The sequence below is a fragment of the Rhinatrema bivittatum genome, chromosome 4, assembly GCF_901001135.1.
Source record: "Rhinatrema bivittatum chromosome 4, aRhiBiv1.1, whole genome shotgun sequence".
Taxonomy (NCBI): domain Eukaryota; kingdom Metazoa; phylum Chordata; class Amphibia; order Gymnophiona; family Rhinatrematidae; genus Rhinatrema; species Rhinatrema bivittatum.
Genome location: NC_042618.1, coordinates 381,569,240 through 381,591,315, shown reverse-complemented (window position 1 = coordinate 381,591,315; position 22,076 = coordinate 381,569,240). Strand labels below are relative to the sequence as shown.

General features: G+C 41.9%; 1 protein-coding gene across 2 annotated transcripts in view; it reads left to right on the top strand.

Annotated features, from left to right (window-relative positions):
* ASB14 (ankyrin repeat and SOCS box containing 14) overlaps nucleotides 1-22,076 on the top strand; it is a 66,368-nt gene that overhangs the window by 35,654 nt on the left and 8,638 nt on the right. For both annotated transcript variants that reach the window (XM_029600927.1, XM_029600928.1), the window contains exons 5-7: nucleotides 555-713; nucleotides 1,727-1,972; nucleotides 6,246-6,417. In XM_029600927.1, the coding sequence (XP_029456787.1) occupies nucleotides 555-713; nucleotides 1,727-1,972; nucleotides 6,246-6,417 (577 nt within the window). The remainder of the gene's footprint in view (nucleotides 1-554; nucleotides 714-1,726; nucleotides 1,973-6,245; nucleotides 6,418-22,076) is intronic.

The window sequence follows — 22,076 nt, the reverse complement described above, 5'->3', positions numbered from 1 at the left end:
CAAAATTGAGCATCCGTTTTCCAACCTGCAGGCAGATTTTTTTTTTTTTAAGATTTTTTAATTTTTTTTATTTTTGGGGCCTCCGGCTTAATATCGCTATGATATTAAGTGTACAGAAAAGCAGTTTTTTCTGCTTTTCTGTACACTTTCCCAGTGCCGGCCGAAATTCATTCATGCCTTTGGGCAGGTGTTAATTTCTGAGAGTAAAATGTGCGGTTTGGCCGCACATTTTACTTTCTGTATCGCACGGAACTAACTAATAGCGCCCTCAACATGCATTTGCATGTTGAGGGCGCTATTAGTTTCGGGGGGGGGGGGGGGGGTTGGCTGCGCATTTTCCACATGCTATTACCTCTTACTTTATAAGGAGTAATAATAGTGCATGGAAAACGCGCGTCCAAACGGGGGTTAACGGTGCTAATGGTGCGCACCGTACCGTACTGAATTGGCCTGATTATCTTATGTTTGTGTGTTTAAAAGCTATAAAAAGAATACCTTTACTGACATATTGTTGACATCTTATATCAAACATGCACTTTCATAATGGTTTTCAGCTTCACCTCCTAATGTGTGGGAACAAAGTACTCTGAAAGGTGAGACCCCACTTTTTGTGGCAGTAGAACATGGCCAATTGGACAACATCAACTTTCTTCTTCTTAATGGCTGCAATTCTGATGCTAAGAATGAAGATGGAGATTCTCCTTTAGTTGTAGGTAAATCAACAGCTCTGTTGTTTATTAAATTAAAAATTTTAATCATGGAAAAAATATAATACCTGTTTTCTGTCTTCAGGATTGTTCTGTTGAAGCTTGTAGAATATAAGGATTTCTTATATTGGAAATTGGTGCAAGCTATACATCAATAGACCAGAATAAACAAAGCATTGTGGATCTGATTTATCCCAAAGACACAATGGAAGAAAACATCTGCTATATCAGATGCTTAAAACTTGAATGAAAAGTGCAACTCATTTACACTTAAAACACAATGAACCAGATTTATTATCCAATTGTGTTATTTCATTCTTTAGTAATCTTTACTAACCAGAGCATGTACCAGAAAGGAACTGAATCACTGAGAATTGACAGACATTTTGGTCTTGCACATCTGTATATGCATCTAGAGTGACTATAAGCAGGAGATCAATGCATAACTTTTATCCTTGGTGTATATTCTATAACAGTAGAGGCGTTCCCTTTGTTCCTTGGGGTAGGATATCAGACTCTTAGCTGCTTGGGATTTGGGCTCAGCTGGATTGGTGGCAGGTTAGTTTAGGGATCAATTATGAAGTAGTCTGGATCCATAGAAATAAAGGTCAACAAATAAGTTATAGATGTCATGAGACCTTTTTATTGGATGTTTATTAGATTAGTCTGGTCAAAAGATATTGCCTTCAACATATTTGTTGACCTTTCTTTCTAGAGATACACTTACAAATTTTATATACAGAATGCTTTATGAACATGTTATAGCAATAATGGTAAACTCTATAATTTTTTAACTCATGAGTTTATGCATAGAGGTCCTTCATTTATGTCATGATAGTAAATCTCTGCAGAATAGAACTAAATATTTCAAATCCTTCCAAATAACTTTTTTTTTTAAGAGTATTTTTAAAAAGCTGAATACAAGATTGCTACCACTCTCCAGTCATTTATTTGGCACAGCAGTTTTACAGAATGGCATTCCAAGTGTTTACTGATTATGGTGTTTCGCTTACTTCCAGCAATCCGCCATGGTTCATATGATATTGTCTCACTGCTGATACGCTTTCAAGCGAATGTGAATTTACAATGTGCCAATAAAAGAACAGCTTTACATGAGGCAGCCAGACTTGGCAGGAAGGAGGCCGTGAACCTTCTGATTCGTGCGAGAGCTGATTTTGACCCACACAGTGCCTATGGGCTCACTCCTTTAGCACTGGCTGCACAGAACGGGCACACAGAAATCATAGATATATTACTGCAGAAAGGTAAGAATTGAAATTCCAGATAACAGAATCATTCTGGGCTCTCAGAAAAATCCTTTAACTCATTATTAAAATACTAAAGCATTCCTTGTACCCTATAAACTTATTTTATTTATTTATTTTATTTATTTGTATGTTTTTATATACCAAAGTTTGGCGCAGGCCTTCACTCCGGTTTACAGGTATAACAACGGTTTACATGAACAGTCAAACGATTTACATTAATTACTGTGGGAGAAGGTATAACCAGAGTTTACATGAACAGTCATACTATTTACATTAATAACGATGGGAGAATGGTTTAGTAATTATATCAGCTAATTTTAGAGGTTTAACAGAGAAGTGCTGCATCATATTGAGTATATTTTACAAGTGAAAAACTACTGGTTACCATGAGACCAACTGATTATAATGATAAGTATAAAGGGTAGGTAGAGTTATAAGGTAATAAAGTGTTTAATGGTGATTATTTTTATTGGGTAGGGCAGGGTAACATTGAATTGTTTACCCTATTCCATCTTTGTAGGCTTGTCGGCATAACCAGGTTTTGAGTAGTTTTCTAAATATTTTTGTGTTGTTTTGTAGTCTTAGGTTTTCCAGTAGGGTATTCCAGAGACGTGGCCCAGCTATTGAGATTGCTCTTTTTCTTATAGTGGTAAGATTGGCGGTTGTGACTGATGGGATAGCTAGCAGGGCTTTGTTCGTTGATCTTGTGTTATGCAGACGCTTTCATTGTTGTGTATTGAATTGTGAAAGATGGTTAGTACTTTGTATTCAATTCTTTTTTCCACAGGTAGCCAGTGCAGTTCTTTTAGTACAGCGGTGATGTGATCCGCTTTTTTGTGACCAGTAAGAATTCTAGCAGTGGCATTTTGTAATATTTGAAGTGGGTGTGTGGTTGTTTTGGGCAGGCCTATCAAAAGTGAATTGCAATAATCGAAGCTTGTAAAGATCAGGGATTGTAGAATGGTTCTGAATTCGGGTTGGTTTAGGAGTGGTTTGAGAATTAATAATTTGTGGAAACCGTCTTTGATTTTCATTGCAATGTGTTTTTTGAAGTTCATTTCTGGGTCAAGCCAAATTCCTAGATCTTTCACGTTTTCTTTTAGCTTGATGAATGTGTTGTCAGTTTGAATGGTATGATTCTGGTGGTCTCCAGAGTTTTTTCTTTCGAGTAGAATACATTCTGTTTTGTCCATATTAAGGCAGAGTTTCATTTGATTTAGTAGGTTTTTTATGTTATTAAGGTATGTGGCCAAGAGTTTTCCCACGTCGTTTTTTGGGCCGGTTTCTTTTTTCCCGCTTAGTTTTTTTTTTTTCGTTTTTCCAAAAAATTAACCGAGGAAAAACGAACTTTACCCGAAGCGTCCGACTCAAAAAACGACCCGGTAGTAAAAAACAAAGCTCATCTCTAATTAGTAGTAGAATGATCTTTCTCTGGATAGAGAGGTTACATTGTGGGGAAGGTATGGTGTTGAGGTGGATGCCTCACCGAGGTGAATCGAGGGGGTAAGGCCCTTGGGTTGAGCTCTATCAACTTTCACCGGGGGTGGATCCTGTGTTTGGTCGTTGAGAGGTGGATGGTGCGAAATAGTAAAGGACTTTAGGAGTCGTAGGAGTTGCATTTGTAAGGGGGGGGGTTCAGAACCCGGCTGGGTGGTGCTGTTCGAGTACTCCTTGGTAGTCGTAAGGGGCAACACAAAGGGGCACACTAAGTCCCCTTCGGCGTGCGACACACAGCGCTTACGGCTCACCGCAGGGTCTTTTGATTGTGTCCCTCGTCGCTCCAGATGATGTCGTGGGTGGCGGCTTCGGTGGGTAAAGGAGGGCTGGTAGGCCTGGATCACTGTCCTGTGGGGGCTTGCTGGCCTTGGGTCAGCGCTTCGCGGCGGTGGGAAGGCTCTGGTCCAGTCAAGGGCCTTGGGTGGGCTCCGGGCGCAGCTTCAGGCCGAAAGGTAGAGAAGTCACGTTAAAGGAAGGAGCTAAGGAGCGCTCCTTAGGCGTGCAACGCATGCATGCGGTGCCAAAGGTGCGCTATCGCCTCTTTTATAGTGTCCAGTCCTGTCCTACTTCGCCACCTTGGGAGCGTAGGTGGGCGGAGTCTTAGGTAGGTCAGCATTGGGAGGGAATGGCTTCTCTCTGTAGGGCCTGCTGTCGCGCCTCTGCATTGCTTGGGGATGGCAGTGGTACTTCGGTGTCAGGAAAGTATCGCGGTCCGGTGGAGGTAGGACTGAGCATTCATGATCGCGGTGCGTGTGTCCGGGGACGTCCGGGAGGCGGGCGACACCATTGGGGCCTACTGTGGAGGTGGGTCCAGGAGGCAGAGAGCTAAGTCCTACCGTGGAGGTAGGTCAAGGCCGAAGCCTGTGGGTCGTCCGTTCAGTGGGTCCGGGAGGCAGGCGGTACGGCTAGGGCCTACCATGGAGGTAGGTCGGGGAGGTGGAGAGTTGAGGCCTACCGTGGAGGTAGGTTCGATCTGGTCTCTCTCGTGGCCTTGTGGGGAGTTCAGCTGCCTCGTGGGGTGTTTAGCGGTGTGGAGGTCTGCGATGGTCGGCGGGTAAAGGTGCGGCAAGGGGTCTCGAAGCGCACTATCGCCTCTTTTATAGGGTCCAGTCCTGTCCCACGTCGCAAGAAAGATGATAAATTTCATCATGTCACCTACTTTCAGTTCCATTAGAGAAGGCCATAGAGGCAGCATGAATTGCTGAATCTCTGGACCGAGCCAGAGGACAAAGGTATTTGTAACATGCAGTACTATAATGTTTCTACACTTGTACCATCTTTTGTATCTTAGGAAGGCACAACATGTGCAAATCGATGATTGCCCACTCACTGCACATGCAAACCAACATTCCAAATGACTTAGACCTCAGCAATTTGCAGAGAACTTTGGTTTATGGATAATATTTGGCCACAGCATAACATCACATAAAACATATGAATAAATACAGATTACATTATAACATTGCAACAATAGCTTCTAGCCAAACAAACCTGTTGCGAAGTGGACCATTGGATTGAGGGAGGAGCCCTGCAGATCCCCACCATCGGCAGGCAGAGTCAGTCAGAGCAGAGGCCTAGCTGGAGCTTCACCACTACCAGCCCACGTTCCCCTTAGGTTGAGCCCTCAGGTGCCGGGACCAGCTGGACTTAGGTACGGGTCTCCGGATGGATGAATCCTACGCGCTGCAAGGTGGCAGGCCAGGAGTGAGGAGCGCAGTGTCAGGTGCAAGCTGAGGTCAGGACAGGCAGGAATCCAACAGTGACGAGATCCAGGCAGAAGATCAGGGCTGGCAGCAAGCAGAGTCAAAGAACCAGGCAGCAGTCAGCTGGAGGATCAAGCCAAAAAAACACAGGAAGGAGGAAGTTGAAACAGGAACCAAGAAGAGAGCGTTAGTCCCAGGGGATCAGCAGAGCAGGAAGCCAGCAACCAAGAGAGGAACCTGGTTGCCAAGGTGCCTGGAAGGCGGAGAACTGGCCTTAAATAGGTCAGCTCTCGCTGACGTCAGAGAGGGGGCGTCGCCAGCCGTTCCTGCCATTGGCCCTTTAAATGTGGGGGAAATGGCTGTGTGTGTGCCTAGGAGGCGTTCCCAAGCATCGGGGCGCACTGTGTCCTGCAATGAGAGAGAAGCGTGGCTCAGCCTCCTGCCATGCTTTGAAGAGACAAACACACCGGGCCCACTGCAGGCAGAAAGAGCACAGCAGCTTGAGACCACAGGGCTGGGCCCAATGAAAGGGTAAGTGTGGTGGGATGCATGGTTGGCCCATGGACCACCGCACGTAACAGTACCCCCTCCATTAAACCCTCTCCCTGAAGGCTTAGGTTGCCTGGGATGTACGGCATAGAATTCGTGCAGGAGATTCTTGTCTAGAATATTGGAAGCAGGCTCCCAGGTGCTTTCTCCCAGGCCATAACCTTCCCAAGATATGAGATTCTCCCATCTTTTTCCTCATCTACTTTTGTTGATGGGATAGATGTTACAATTACTGTATGCTCAACCCATGGCTCAAATATTAGTTAATGATAGGTTATCTTCTGTTTTTTTTCATTGCAAAGGGGAACACGGCAAGGTCTCCCACTTTTCCCACTCTTATATGTACTTGTTCTTGAGCCTTTAGCTCTTAAATTGAGGAGTTTGGATTGTTTTCAGGGAATTTTCTATGAACGACAATTTAAGCTTAACCTATTAATGCAGAGGGAAGAAACAAGAAATAGTAGATCATTCCCATCATTCAATAGCTGTTGTAAATTGTCTATTTCTCTTTGTTTTGACAGGTGCTGATGTTCACTCCCAGGCCTCTGACTGTGCTTCCATATTATTTGAAGCTGCTGGAGGAGGAAACGCAGATTCTGTGTCTCTTTTATTAGAATATGGAGCTGATGCCAATGTACCAAAATATACTGGTCATTTGCCAATACACAGAGCTGCTTACAGAGGACATTTATTGTGAGTTTAAATATATAATACTTTCTAACCCATAGTTCTGCCACTTTATGTTTCAGCTTTTTTCATTAGTAGGTCAAAATGTAACAAACAAAAAGCTGGAATCCATTGATTATTCTGCACACCAGGACAGATTAGTTCTGCCACTTTAAAAATGGCATCAAAGTGTAAAAGTAAAATCCATGAAACTGTAAATATGATTGCTTTAGTCAGAGGAACCTTTTCTGTAATTGTTCCCAGTAATCAGAAGGGAAACTGATCAGTGAGACTGGTGAATTGTGTTTGTATATTTATTTTGCAGCAAAATTGGGATCTTATTATTGGGGTTCATTTTATATTTAGTACTATCCACTGATATTAACTACTTATTGCATTTTAATGTTTTGCAGTGTGCTTGGGATGGAGGTTGTGTTTTTTCCCCTAATACGTATTATCATGTTTCTTCTCAGAAAGGTCTTATTTTATTCCACATACTGGTTAACACTAAATTAAGATTTTGACAACAGTCCTCGTCAGCAATATTTTGGTTAAATTTGCTGTACCATAGTGTGGGTAGTGTATTTGTAGAGGGAAGAGCTAGGATTGTGTTTTTGGTTCAATGCATAATAAAACACAGACGCTTTGAACTTCTTCCTCCCTCAAAAAAGATAACTTGGAAGAACAGCAGTAAGTTGAAACATCTGATGCAATTTCCCACAATGCCCTGGGGTTGTGTCAGAATACGTGAGATAGTCCAGCTGGCACAAAAGAGCCACATTCTCTAGAGATTCCTACCCTCACACAATTGTTAGCAGTGTTGATTAAAAAAAAAAAGACTGAATATCAGACACTGCTGTTTTTCTAACATTTGTGTTGCTTTGTTTCATCTGTGGAACTTCACTGCTGGCACCTGCCACTGTGGTGCCATGAGACCCAACAGTATTTTTTGGAAAAAGAAGACACCATTAGCGGATCAGCTTTTGGTTTCTCAGTTTATAAAGAAAATTGACTGTGGGAGCCGTAACGCCTCTCGGGCTCCTTTCGGCATCCTGCCCCCTTTCCATCCCGAAATAATTGCACTTTAATCTTGGTGTGAATTGGCCGCAGCTTTTATTAACATAACAGTAATATGAACTCAACATTATAACAGTTCACCCACCCGGGCCAATCTTACGGTCTTACCGCTCCTGGGACCTCGCCCCCCCTTTTGTCGCCCACCACGATTCTAGCAAGGCGAGATCGCTTCCATCCCCCCGCCGCGTTTACAAGCAAGGGGGCCCTGACTCCGGGCGTGGTCCCCACCTCTTTTACAACCCGGCTGACCTATGTCTAATAGTTCTCTATTGGCCCGGGTACCCACCCCCCCCCAAGCTGCGACATTACCTACGAGCACATAGGCGCCCTGCTGTCCCTACACTGATCCTTGACACCTTTAATCCCTTCCCTGGGGTGGGTGGGAGGGTTGCTGGTCCCTGGGGAGGGGAGAAAGAGGTTGGCTGCGGTGCAGCTCGCACCTTAAATACGCGGGCCGGACGCGGCTGTCCCCGATAACGCCGGCCCGTAGGAATGCCCCCCCCCCCCCCCCCCCGGATTACGCAGTGAAGTTGCCGACATCATCAGGATGTGCCGGAGCGCCCCGATGACGCCGGCCCCACGCCGCCCTTGGAGCGCTCCAAGGCCATTTTTAGCCAGCGCCGCTCTGGCGTCACGTCGCTGCCCGACCTCGGCCCACGGCCCCAGGTAAGCCATGGGCCCTTTGCATGCTCGCGGGCCCACCTATTCTTGAAAATAAAATTTCAAGCCATGACCCATAAAGTAAACTATAATTAGTTTGCTGGTAGCTTTGTAAATGCTTTAGCAATTCAGAAAAAGAGAGAGACTGATAGATAACTTTAATATAAACCATCCCTCCAATCCCTTCCCCTTATACCATTAGCAGAGGGAAGGGGTTACATAAATAACACCACTTCTCAGCATGTGAAACTAAAGGTTCCCCCCGAGGTGAGGAGTAGAAGCTGGAACAGATTTTGAAAAATCATGACTGGGCCAAATTACTAATATTCTCTTAGAACATCCAAATCTCCTGGTTTTAGGAGATCTTAGTACTCATTTGGACCAAGCTAGTCCATATGCTCTTGTCAATTTTCACTCATTAAATTTCAACTCTGGGCTTTTTTGCAAATAGACATTCAGTTACCCATAGGTTAGGACATATTCTAGATTTAATCTTTATATCAAAATCCTTACAATTTTATTTTTCTGCACAGTCTGTGGCTAACATTGTGACATGTTAGACTGATTACTATTTATCTTCTTTATAATGGGAATTCAGCACAAGCTTGAATGGGAATTCAGCACCTTAAATACCGTGTACAATTCTGGTCACCGCATCTCAAAAAAGATATAGTTGCGATGGAGAAGGTACAGAGAAGGGCAACCAAAATGATAAAGGGGATGGAACAGCTCCCCTATGAGGAAAGGCTGAAGAGGTTAGGGCTGTTCAGCTTGGAGAAGAGACGGCTGAGGGGGGATATGATTGAGGTCTATTAGATCATGAGAGGTCTTGAAAGAGTAGATGTGAATCGGTTATTTACACTTTTGAATAATAGAAGGACTAGGGGGCATTCCATGAAGTTAGCAAGTAGCACATTTAAGAGTAATCAGAGAAAATTCTTTTTCTCTCAACGCACAATAAAGCTCTGGAATTTGTTGCCAGAGGAGGTGGTTAGTGCAGTTAGTGTAGCTGGGTTCAAAAAAGGTTTGGATAAGTTCTTGGAGGAGAAGTCCATTAACGGCTATTAATCAATTATACTTAGGGAATAGCCACTGCTATTAATTGCATCAGTAGCATGGGATCTTCTTAGTGTTTGGGTAATTGCCAGGTTCTTGTGGCCTGGTTTGGCCTCTGTTGGATACAGGATGCTGGGCTTGATGGACCCTTGGTCTGACCCAGCATGGCAATTTCTTATGTTCTTTTGTTCTTAAAGTGCTGACATCTAATCTGGTTTCTGCTTTGGAGAATGGTCTGTGTTTTCCAGATGATCTTCCATCATCTAGTGGTTGATCTATGGAATAATAAGATCAATAATCTGTGATTATTATTGCCCCTTTAAAGAAAAGGCAAGGAACCATGAGGAATTCTGCCACCTGTTTTTGGATGAACTTCGTCATCTTAAGAAATTGGGTTGTAAGCTTGAAGCAGTATGGCAGAGTAGTGATCATCCACTTGATAGCATTAATTAACCATCTAAAGATGTATAATCAACAGATGAAGCAAAGAGAAATTTTTTTTGAGAAGGGAATTAACCAAGCCTTCAGCCTTTATTTATATTAATTGGGAGCCTGGAAAATTCCTCTGCTATGTCTATTAGCAGGAATTATTTACCTATATTAGGCTGTGAATTGTTTGCAGCATATTTTGTTTAGAAGATTGATCTAATTCATGCTGATTTAGTTAAAAGTTGTTCCTAAGATTTCTAAATCAAATACCAAAGGTCCTAATCATGTTGCCTCTGCAGTGGCAGTAACTAACATCCTTCAGGCTGCTACTTTGTATGAAACATTTAAAAATGCTTCAATAAAACAAATTCAACAGATTTTAACTAAAATGAAACCAGAAAAAGAGAGACTGGAGAGGGACCCCACGTGGCCGCAGGGTATAGGACATGCCCAGTGTGCCTAGACAAAGTTCTAGAAACTTTGATATAAGTATTCCGCTTTGGGGTGCCATCTGATGATGTCACCCATGTGTGAGGACTAACATCCTGCTGTCTTTGGAGAACTCCTGTTACAGGTAATCAACTCTGCTTTATCTAGGGAGAAAGTGAGTGGGCTGCTGCTATCTGCGATCAGCTGAGCTGTTGCCACAGGCTAGGAGAGTGAGACGGGGCCTATTATTATGGCCCTGAAAACTTCACCCCATATTGCTACAGACTAGGAGGAGGAGGAGGGACAGGGGAGGGGCCATTCACATCCATGAGAAGCCGCAAACCACATTACTGCATGTTTAGCAGAGGTGGTGAAGAGAGGGACTGGTTGTGGCTGTCGGAACCTCTGCAGCCTCTGTTGCGCACTGAGGAAAGCTGAGTTATCACATTGGTGACAAACATTTCCCACTACTGCCACATACTCTGCCACTGGCCTGACATAGAGAGAGGAGAGCTGCACCAAAAAAGTGAAGAGAATGGTTCAAAGGCAGAAGAGAGGGAATGGTACTGGGGTTGACAGTAAAAAGGAGAAAACAGAGGGAACAAGGAATGAGACAGGAATGAAGAAATAGAGGATAAGGAAGGGGACAAGAATCTATGATTGATCTAGTTAAGGGCAGTGAGAGTGGGTGGCAGCCTACTGGGGGGAGAGAAGGAGAGGACCCCCAAGAATCATGCTGGACAGAGGTAGAGAGAGAGGGAGGGGTAGAGGTCCACCATAGACCAGGGGAGAAGAAAGGAAAGATGACCTCCAAGGATCAAGGAGGAGGGAGGATATACAGACAGACATGGAGATCTCATAAGTCTTCCTTTTGAAAAGCAGCCTGTTTTGCTTTTTCTAAAATAAAAACATTATTTTGTAACTATTATTTTCTGGATGTGTTTTTTTTTAGTATTCAGTACATTCAAAGTAAAAGGCCTGCGAGGAGGTCAGGTGGACATTTAGATAACCAAAGGATAGAAGGGAGGACAAGGCCATAGCAGAAAGATTTAATGAATTCTTTTCTTCAGTCTTTACCGAGGAAGCTATAAGGCATGCCAGAAGTGATATTTAAAGATGATGATTCAAAGGAATAGAAACAAATGTCAATGAACCTGGAAGATGTAATAGCCCAAATTGACAAATGAAATACTATCACGTCACCTGGACAAGATGGTATAAATCCCAGACAGATGAAAGAACTGAATAATGAAATTGCAGACCTACTATTAGTAATCTGTACATTATCATTAAAATCAGTTATGGTACCTGAAGATTAGGGACTGGCCAATGTAACGCCAGTTTTAAAAAGTGTTCCGGGGTGATCCAGTAAACTATAGACCAGTTAACCTGACATCAGTGCATGAAAAATGGTTGAAACTATTATAAATAGTACTACTATAAATAGTGAATATATAGATAGTCATAGTTTAATGGGATAAAGCCAATATGAATTTAACCAAGGGAAGTTTGCCTCACCAATCTGCTAAATTTTTTTGAAGGGGTAAATACATATGTGGATAAAGGTGAACCAATTGATATAATGTATCTGAATTTTCAGAAAGCATTTGACAAAGTACCTCATGAGGAAATTAAAAAGTCATGGGATAGGAGGCAAAGTTCTATTGTGGATTGAAAACTGGTTAGAAAACCAGTAGGGCTAAATGGGCAATTGTCTCAGTGGAGAAAGGAGAATAGTGAATGCCCCAGGGATCTGTACCAGGACCACATGTTTTTTGTTTTGGTTTTTTTTTTTAACATATTATAAATGACCTAGAGATAGGAATGAGTGATATGGTCAAATTTGCTGATGATACAAAATTATTCAATGGTGTTAACTCACAAGAGGATTGTGAGAAATTGCAAGAGATCCTTGCAAGACTGGGCATCCAAATTGCAGAAGACATTTAATGTGAACAAGTACAAAGTGATGCATGAAGGGAAGAGCAACTCAAATTATAGATACACAATGCAAGGTTCCACATTGGAAGTCTCTAGCCAGGGATGGGATCTTGGCATCATCATGGATAATATGTTGAAAGCCGCTGCTCACTGTACAGCAGTAACCTAACCACGATGTAAACAGAATGCTAGGAATTATTAGGAAAGGAATGGAGAATAAACAAAGAATATTACAATGCCTCTATATCACTCCATGATACAAACATACCCTGAGTATTGTGTGCAAATCTGGTCACTGCATCTCAAAAAGATATAGCAGAATCAGAAAAGGTACAGAGAAAGGTACAGAGAAAGGTGACCAGAATGATAAAGGGGAGGGAACGATTCCCCTATTAAAAAAAAGATTAAAGAGGTTAGAGTTCTTCAGCTTGGAGAAAAGACGGTTGAGAGTAGATATGATACAAAATAGCCACTGCTATTACCAGCAACAGTAGTGTGGAATAGACTTAGTTTTTGGGTACTTGCCAAGTTCTCATGGCCTGGATTGGCCACTGTTGGAAACAGGATGCTGGGCATGATGGACCCTTGGTCTGACCCAGTATGGCATGAACTTATGTCTATAAAATAATGAGCAAAGTGGAATGAATTGGTTGTTTCAAAAAGTACAAAGACTAGGGGACACGCAATGAAGTTACTAGTAATACATTTAAGAAAAATATTTTTTTATTCAATGCATAACTAAACTCTGGAATTCGTTGAAGGAGAATGTGGTAAAAGCTGTTAAGTGTAGTTGGATTTTAAAAAGGTTTGGACAGGTTCTGGAAGAAAAGTCCATAAACCATTATTAAAGTGACTTAGGAAAATTCACTGCTTATCCCTGGAATCTATCAACCTTTTGGATTCTTCCAGGTACATGTGACCTGGATTTACCACTGTTAGATACTGCACTTGATGGACTTTTGATCTGTCCCAGTATGCAAATCTTATGTTCTTATAATTCAGTCATGGCCAAAGCTGTATTTTTGTATTTATTCCCTCCACTGCCATTGATAAGTCAGACAATACAAAAAATAGAAAAGGAAAAGAGGTCATTCTAGTGGTACCAGATTGGCCAAGGAGACCATGGTATGCAGACCTTATAAGATTACAAATCAATCACCTTCTAAAACTATTAAGGCCCGATTTTAAAGAGCATTTACATGTAAAACTGGGTTTTACTCAAATAAATGGACTATTGAAAATTGCTACAATATATGCCATTGAACTGTCCATAGGATTTACTCATGTAAGTGGACTTTAAGTAAAAATGGCTTTTGAAAATTGCTTTGAAGTTTGTTACATTTATGCACATTAACTCCTTTGAAAATTAATCCCTAAGGTTCCCAAGGTCTTTTATTCTAGAGTCCTGCAGTAATAAAATGACCTGTTCCCAGGCTCTTGAAAAATTAAAATTACATTCAAAAGGCTACTCTTCATCCTTAATGTCTACTGTATTAAAAGCAAGAAAAGCATTCATCATCACTAGCATATGTACATGTATGGTGTTTATTTGAAGAACATTGCAAAAATTGTTTAATATCCCCTTAATGGGCAGATATACCAAATATTTTAATTTTGTTATAAAAAGGTTTAGAAAAAGAGTCTAGCATTAAATTCTTTAAAAGTTCAGGTGGCTACAACATCATAGAGGTAAATTTAAAGGAAATTCTGTTGCATGCCATCTAGATCAGCGCTTCTCAACCAGTGTGTCACCAAACACTGGCAGGTGTGTTGCGTCTTCCAGTGTCCCACTGCCCCGTTGTACTTTCCTTCTCCCTTTTTCCAGCCCCCGTCGGCCAATTGGAAGCCTCCTTGCTTCCTACCCCCACTGCCCAATTGGAAGCCTCCTTCATTCTGCCTGCACCCATGCAGGCCAATCGGGAACTTAGAACATAAGAAATTGCCATGCTGGGTCAAACCAAGGGTCCATTAAGCCCAGCATCCTGTTTCCAACGGAGGCCAAAACCAGGCCATAAGAACCTGGCAATTACCCAGACACTAAGAAGAACCCATGCTACTGATGCAATTAATAGCAGTGGCTATTCCATAAGTATAATTGATTAATAGCTATTAATGGACTTCTCCTCCAAGAACTTATCCAAACCGTTTTTGAACCCAGCTACACTAACTGCACTAACCACATCCTCTGGCAACAAATTCCAGAGCTTTATTGTGCGTTGAGTGAAAAAGAATTTTCTCCTATTAGTCTTAAATGTGCTACTTGCTAACTTCAGGGAATGCCCCCTAGTCCTTCTATTATTCGAAAGTGTAAATAACCGAGTCACATCTACTCGTTCAAGACCTCTCATGATCTTAAAGACCTCTATCATATCCCCCCTCAGCCGTCTCTTCTCCAAGCTGAACAGCCCTAACCTCTTCAGCCTTTCCTCATAGGGGAGCTGTTCCATCCCCTTTATCATTTTGATTGTCCTTCTCTGTACCTTCTCCATCGCAACTATATCTTTTTTGAGATGCGGCGACCAGAATTGTACACAGTATTCAAGGTGCGGTCTCACCATGGAGCGATAGAAGAGACATTATGACATTTTCCGTTCTATTAACCATTCCCTTCCTAATAATTCCTAACAATCTATTTGCTTTTTTGACTGCTGCAGCACACTGAGCCAATGATTTTAAAGTATTATCCACTATGATGCCTAGATCTTTTCCCTGGGTGGTAGCTCCTAATATGGAACCTAACATCGTGTAACTACAGCAAGGGTTATTTTTCCCTATATGCAACACCTTGCACTTGTCCACATTAAATTTCATCTGCCATTTGGATGCCCAATCTTCCAGTCTTGCAAGGTCCTCATGTAATGTATCACAGTCTGCTTGTGATTTAACTACTCTGAATAATTTTGTATCATCCGCAAATTTGATAACCTCACTCGTATTCCTTTCCAGATCATTTATATATATATATTGAAAAGCACCGGTCCAAGTACGAATCCCTGAGGCACTCCCCTGTTTACCCTTTTCCACTGAGAAAATTGACCATTTAATCCTACTCTCTGTTTCCTGTCTTTTAACCAGTTTGTAATCCACGAAAGGACATCGCCTCCTAACCCATGACTTTTTAGTTTTCGTAGAAGCCTCTCATGAGTGACTTTGTCAAATGCCTTCTGAAAATCCAAATACACTACATCTACCGGTTCACCTTTATCCACATGTTTATTAACCCCTTCAAAAAAAATGAAGCAGATTTGTTAGGCAAGACTTCCCTTGGGTAAATCCATGTTGACTGTGTCCCATTAAATCATGTCTTTCTATATGCTCTACGATTTTCATCTTGAGAATAGTTTCCACTATTTTTCCCGGCACTGAAGTCAGGCTCACTGGTCTATAGTTACCCGGATCGCCCCTGGAGCCTTTTTTAAATATTGGGGTTACATTGGCCACCCTCCAGTCTTCAGGTACAATGGATGATTTTAATGATAGGTTACAAATTGTAACTAATAGATCAGAAATTTCATTTTTTAGTTCCTTCAGAACCCTAGGATGCATACCATCCGGTCCAGGTGATTTGCTACTCTTTAGTTTGTCAATCTGGCCTACTACATCTTCCAGGTTCACAGTGATTTTGTTCAGTTTGTCTGACTCATCACCCCTGAAAACCATCTCTGGAACTGGTATCTCCTCAACATCCTCATTAGTAAACACGGAGGCAAAGAATTAATTTAGTCTTTCTGCAATGGCCTTATCTTCCCTAAGAGCCCCTTTAACCCCTCTGTCATCTAATGGTCCAACCGACTCCCGCACAGGTTTCTTGCTTTGGATATATTTTAAAAAGTTTTTATTATGAATTTTTGCCTCTATGGCCAATTTCATTTCAAATTCTCTCTTCGCCTGTCTTATCAATGTTTTACACTTACCTTGACAATGCTTGTGTTTTATCCTATTTTCTTCAGATGGATCCTTCTTCCAATTTTTGAAGGATGTTTTTTTGGCTAAAATAGCCTCTTTCACCTCACCTTTTAACCATGACGGTAATCGTTTTGCCTTCCTTCCACCTTTCTTAATGCGCGGAATACATATGGACTGCGCCTCTGGGATTGTATTTTTAAACAATGTCCAAGCCTGTTGAACACTTTTAACCTTTGCAGCTGCACCTTTCAGTTTTTTTCTAACTATTTTCCTCATTTTATCAAAGTTTCCCTTTTTAAAATGTAGTGTTAGAGCTGCAGATTTACTTATTGTCCCCCTTCCAGTTATTAGTTTAAATTTGATCATGTTATGACCACTGTTGCCAGGTGGCCCCACCACTGTTACTTCTCTCACCAAATCTTGCGTTCCACTAAGAATTAAATCTAAAATAGCTCCCTCTCTTGTTGGTTCCTGAACCAATTGCTCCATGAAGCAATCATTTATTACATCCAGGAACTTTATGTCTACTGCAAGTTCTGATGTTACATTTATCCAGTCAATATTGGGGTAATTAAAATCTCCCATTATTATTGCACTGCCAAATTGGTTTGCTGCCCTGATTTCTCTTAGCATTTCATCAGTAGTCTGACCATTTTGTCCAGGTGGATGGTAGTATACTCTGGAATTTGTTGCCAGAGGATGTGGTTAGTGCAATTAGTGTAGCTGGGTTCAAAAAAGGTTTGGATAAGTTCTTGGAGGAGAAGTCCATTAATGGCTATTAATCAATTATACTTAGGGAATAGCCACTGCTATTAATTGCATCAGTAGCATGGGTTCTTCTTAGTGTTTGGATAATTGCCAGGTTCTTGTGGCCTGGTTTTGTCCTCTGTTGGAAACAGGATGCTGGGCTTGATGGACCCTTCATCTGACCCAGCATGGCAATTTCTTATGTTCTTATGTTCTCTTACCCAACACACATGGGATTTCGACCCATATAGATTCTACTGAGCATTTACTCTCTTGTATGATCTTTAGCCTGTTGGACTCTATACCCTCCTGGACATAAAGTGCCACACCCCCACCAAGTTGATCCTCCCTATCATTGCGATATAATTTGTACCCTGATATAGCACTGTCCCATTCGTTATCCTCCTTCCACCAAGTCTCTGTGATGCCAATTATGTCAATCTCATCATTTGCTGCTATACACTCTAACTCTCCCATCTTACTTCTTAGACTTCTGGTATTGGCCTACAGACATTTCAAAGTATGGTTTTTGCTTGTTTTAAGAACCTGCTTTTCAGTTGTTTGGGATAATTCGGAAATCATTAGCTTTGGTGATTTTTTACATATAGGCATATGAACTATGTTTGCTTTTAATGGAACCTCTCTGTTGGGATGCCCTAACTCTCCTGTTTCATTAGTATCCTTCAAGGATACATTTCTCCGAACCATGCACTGCTGAGTGACTGTCGTTTTTCCCCCTTGTTCTAGTTTAAAAGCTGCTCTACCTCCTTTTTGAAAGTTAGTGCCAGCAGCTTGGTTCCACTCTGGTTAAGGTGGAGCCCATCTTTTCGGAAAAGTCTCCCCTTTCCCCAAAAGTTTCTCCAGTTCCTTACAAAGCTGAATCCCTCTTCCCTGCACCATCGTCTCATCCATGCATTGAAACTCTGGAGCGCTGACTACCTCTGGGGATCTGCACGTGGAACTGGAAGCATTTCAGAGAATGCCACCCTGGAGGTTCTGGATTTCAGCTTCCTACCTAAAATCCTAAATTTGGCTTCCAGAACCTCTCTCCCACATTTTCCTATGTTGTTGGTGCCCACATGTACCATGACAGCCGGCTCCTCCCCAGCACTGTCTATAATCCTATCTAGGTGACGCGTTAGGTCTGCCACCTTCGCACCAGGCAGGCAAGTTACCAGGCGGTCCTCACATCCACCAGCCACCCTGCTATCTACCTGCCAGTGGGAGTAGGAGGAAGCCTTTGATTGGCTGGTGAGGCAGGCATGACATGGGGTGGGGTGGGGTGGGAAGAACAGCAGTGTCGAACCCTGATGAAGCACAGCCACCATGGCGGCGAAGAGGAAAACCAGACCCCAACCAAGCAAAGCCACCACATGAGCCTATCCCCATGGCGTTGAAGAGGAAACCTGACCCTGACTGAGGCCACCACGGGAGCCCATCCCCGTTGCGTCAAAAAATGAAGACCCGCCCGAGTAAAGCCGTGGCGGAACTGGAGCACATCCCTGCAGTGAAGGAAGAAGAGGTTTTTGTTGAGAGCTTGTGTGTGTCTGTGTGTGAATGGGTGCCTAGGTGAGAGCTGGTGTGTATGGGTGCCTGGGTGAGAGCTTGTATCTGTGGGTGTGAATGGAATCATGGGTGAGAGCTTGTGTCTGTGGGTGTGAATATAATCATGGGTGAGAGCTGGTGAGAATGGGAGCTTAGGTGAGAGCTTGTATGTGTGGGTGTGAATGGAAGCCTGGGTGAGAGCTTGCGGGTGTGAATCAGTGCCTGGGTGAGAGCTGGTGTGAATGGGTGTGAGAGCATTTGTGTGTGATTGAGAGCTTGTATATAAGAGAGCATGTGTGTGATTGAGAGAGAGAGAGAGACTGGTCAGGGAAGTGAATTGTTTCTGTGTGTGAGAGAGAGATTGCTCAGGAATATGACTGGTGTGTGAGAGACCGAGGCTGGTCGTGGGGTCTAATTGGGGGTGTGTGTATGTGTGCGTGAGTGACTGGTTGTGGGCGCTAAGGAAGAGGACTGTGAGGACAGAGCTTCAACAGCCCTTGCTGCTTCTAGTGAGTGCTATTGTGCCTGGTAGTAAAGGGAGTTTGTTTTGCTTTTACTGAGATGTCATCAGAACCAGAATATCTTTTTTGTATGGCGAGTTGTACAGGGTAATGCCCTAGATCTGCTCTGTACTCATTGCTGGGGGTTAAGGGGATTCCTGTGGATGCAGAGTGCATGTTTACATTTAGCCCCGTGATGGTCACATGTTCAGTGTGTCACACATGTGAGAACTATCTGTCAGGTGTGTCCTGGCCAAAAAAAGGTTGAGAACCACTGATCTAGATGACACCTGTTTACTGCACGGGGTCAAATGGTTATATCCCCAATTTCAAGCAACTGTGCCCAGCAGAATCTAAATTTGGTTTTTAAAGCATTTATATCAAAACCATTCGAATCATTGAAGCATGCCATTAAGGATCTAAGTTAAAGACAGTATGGTTGCATTATCATCAGCAAGGTATATTTCAGTGATTCAGGCACTATCCTGTAGGGCAGTGGTTCTCAACCAGTGTTGCAACACACCAGTGTCACCAAGCATGCGCAGGTGCGTCGCCACACTTCCCAGTCCCCCACTGGCCCAGCTGCTCCCCCTGCCCAAGCAAGATGCGAACTCTTCCTCTGCCCAGGCTTAAAATACTCATAGCCCAGGTAGCAGGCGAACTGAAAGAAGCATCAGTGGGTACTAGCAGCATGGTCTCTTCTTCCCACCCCCCCACAGCCCAGAAGAGGAAGTGGTGTATAGTAACAACACACGCAGGAAGAAGAGACCATGCAGCATCGGGCTAAAGGAGAAGAGCAGCATGATCCAGAGCAAAAAAGAGGAGCAACGTCAGCTCCTGTGGCTGATAGGACTCCTTTCTCGATGCTGTGTGGACTGGAATAAGAGGCAGCTGTTGCTGCTGCTAGTTGTTCTTTGGTGGAGGGGGGAGGAGGGAGGGGGGGAAGAGTGAGCGAGCCTGTATGTTTGAGACGTGTGCGTGTGTGAGACAGCATGTGTGTGATTGAGAGCCTGTGCATGACAGCATGTATGTGTGATTGAGAACCTGTATGTGAGAGCATGTGTGTGTATGTATGATTAAGAGCCTGAGTGTACAAGAGAAAGAGAGCCTGTAATTGTGTGATTGAGAGCCTATGTGAGAAAGCATTATTGTGTGTGATTAAGAACCTGTGTGTAGGTGAGAGAAAGACAGCATGGGTGTAAGTATGTGATTAATAGCCTATATACGTGAGAAGAGAGAGCCTATGTGAGAGAGAGCATATGTATATGTGTGTGTGATTGAGAGCCTGTGTGAGAGCTTTCTGTGAGTGAGAGGCAAAAGTTGCAAACAACCCCCTCCCCCCAATTTATAATCTCAGGAGAGCAGAGCACTTCTTTATCATTATTTTTAATTATTGGGTCTTTGTGTCTGCTGTTTTGAAATATTTTATTGGTTTCTGGAAATTTTTTGTATGAGTTTTTAATTATTGGCTATTTCATCGGCTGTTTTGAAATAATGTTCATTTTATTAGTATGGTTTTACTACTATTGATTTTATTTTTCTTGATTTGTTTTATAAGAACTGGTGGTGTTTCTCTCTCTTTTTCCTTTGTTTCACTGCAAACAGTCTCTCTGGCTTGTTGCGGTTTCCAGTTCAGTTTGTCTGCATATTTCTAGTTATGCTTTATGGTCTCTCTATTGTTAGGTGAGGGTCTGCACATGTGACTGAGGTGAGGTTTTCTGCTGGCGTGTAGTTTCTGTATAGGGATCTATAGTAACCTGGCTTGCTCTCTTTTCCTAATAGGAGATGTATTAGTATTTTAAGGCCTGGTGTAATATTTTCAGTGTTGCTTTTTCTTAGGTAAGGTGGTCACTGTTTGAATGCTGGAAGTCGGTGCTGTTCTGGTATGGGAGGTTTATTATTAATGCAATTTCAATTTAGAAAGAGTACTTCTCTTTCTCTTGTGTCATGCTTAACAATAAAAGTAATAGTGGGCCTTTTTTTTTTATTTTGGCCATGAATTGTAATGAGCAGTGTGTCACACATGTGAGCAGTGCCCATCAGGTGTATCATGATGGGAAAAGGGTTGAGAACCTCTGCTCTAGGGATCCATTTTTAAACTTTACTCAAGATTCTGCAATAATTTGTTCAGTTCCTTCATTTTTACTGAAAGCAAGTTCTCTCTCTACTGACTTTTTAAAAAGAGGAATGTGAAAAATAAGGGAGGGATCTGGATGTACAACATATCCTTATCAAATATTTAGAAGTTACAAATTAATTTTGTAAATCAGATGAATTGTTTTATTTGGAGGACCACATAAAGGTGAATCAGCATCAAAAGCTACCTTAGCAATGAGGATTAATGAAATGTCCTAAGCATACATATTAAAGGGACAACAGGCTCCAGAAATTATCAGAACACATTCCACAATAGATCAGTATTCTTCTTGGGCAGAATTCAGTGGCTGAATATCCTGTAGACATTTGTATAGGTGGAACATGCTCTTCTTTTTATATTCTTTTACAAAACATTACAGATTAGATGTTCTCACAAAAGAAGACTTTTTGGAGCAAACTGTCTTAGAGGGGGTTTAACATCAACCCATCCAGAATAATTGGGCTTTCTTATGTCCCAAATGTTTTGGACTAGTGTAGCAGCATATGAAAGGAAGAAGAAATTTATTCTTACGTGATTTCCTTTCCTTTAGTCCTGCTACACCAGTCCAGAAATTTGTGGGGGGAAGGTAAAAATGTTATTGATTACAGATATTTGGTAACTATCGCACATATAAAAAATAAAAAAAATAAAATATATTTTGCATTACAAACATTTATTTCAGAAAGTTTATAGAGAATCCACTTCTAAACTTTTCTGGTTGCCATTGAAAAAACCTTTAATTACAAATTTTAAGCTAAAGCTAATTATAAAGTCAGGGGAATAGTGGCTTTAACTGCTGTGCAAACCAACAAAGGTAGAAAATATTGTTTTTGGAATCTAAGTTATTTAAAACTTGAAGGAATCATGAAATACAGTAAATATTACAAATGTCTAATGATTACAAAAACTTTAAAATGTTTCACAATCAAAAAGCAATAGGGATACAATGAAATTGCATACAGTGACTATGTCTGTAATACTTGATCATACATATATGCACGCTTAAAAAATGCTCATATATATATTTGCACAAAGCACTACTAGCTGATGTTACCATATATATATGTATATATATGTTACACAATTATATATATATGTGTGTGTGTGCTACAATGTATCATACACAAACATTGTATCACTTCCATTTCAATAAACAATTTTCTAAACAACTGACAAACCTGTATCCAAAAGTAATGAAAATAATAGTAAAAGATGCTTAGTTTCAATGCACTAAATCAATTATTGAAATGTATCCATTT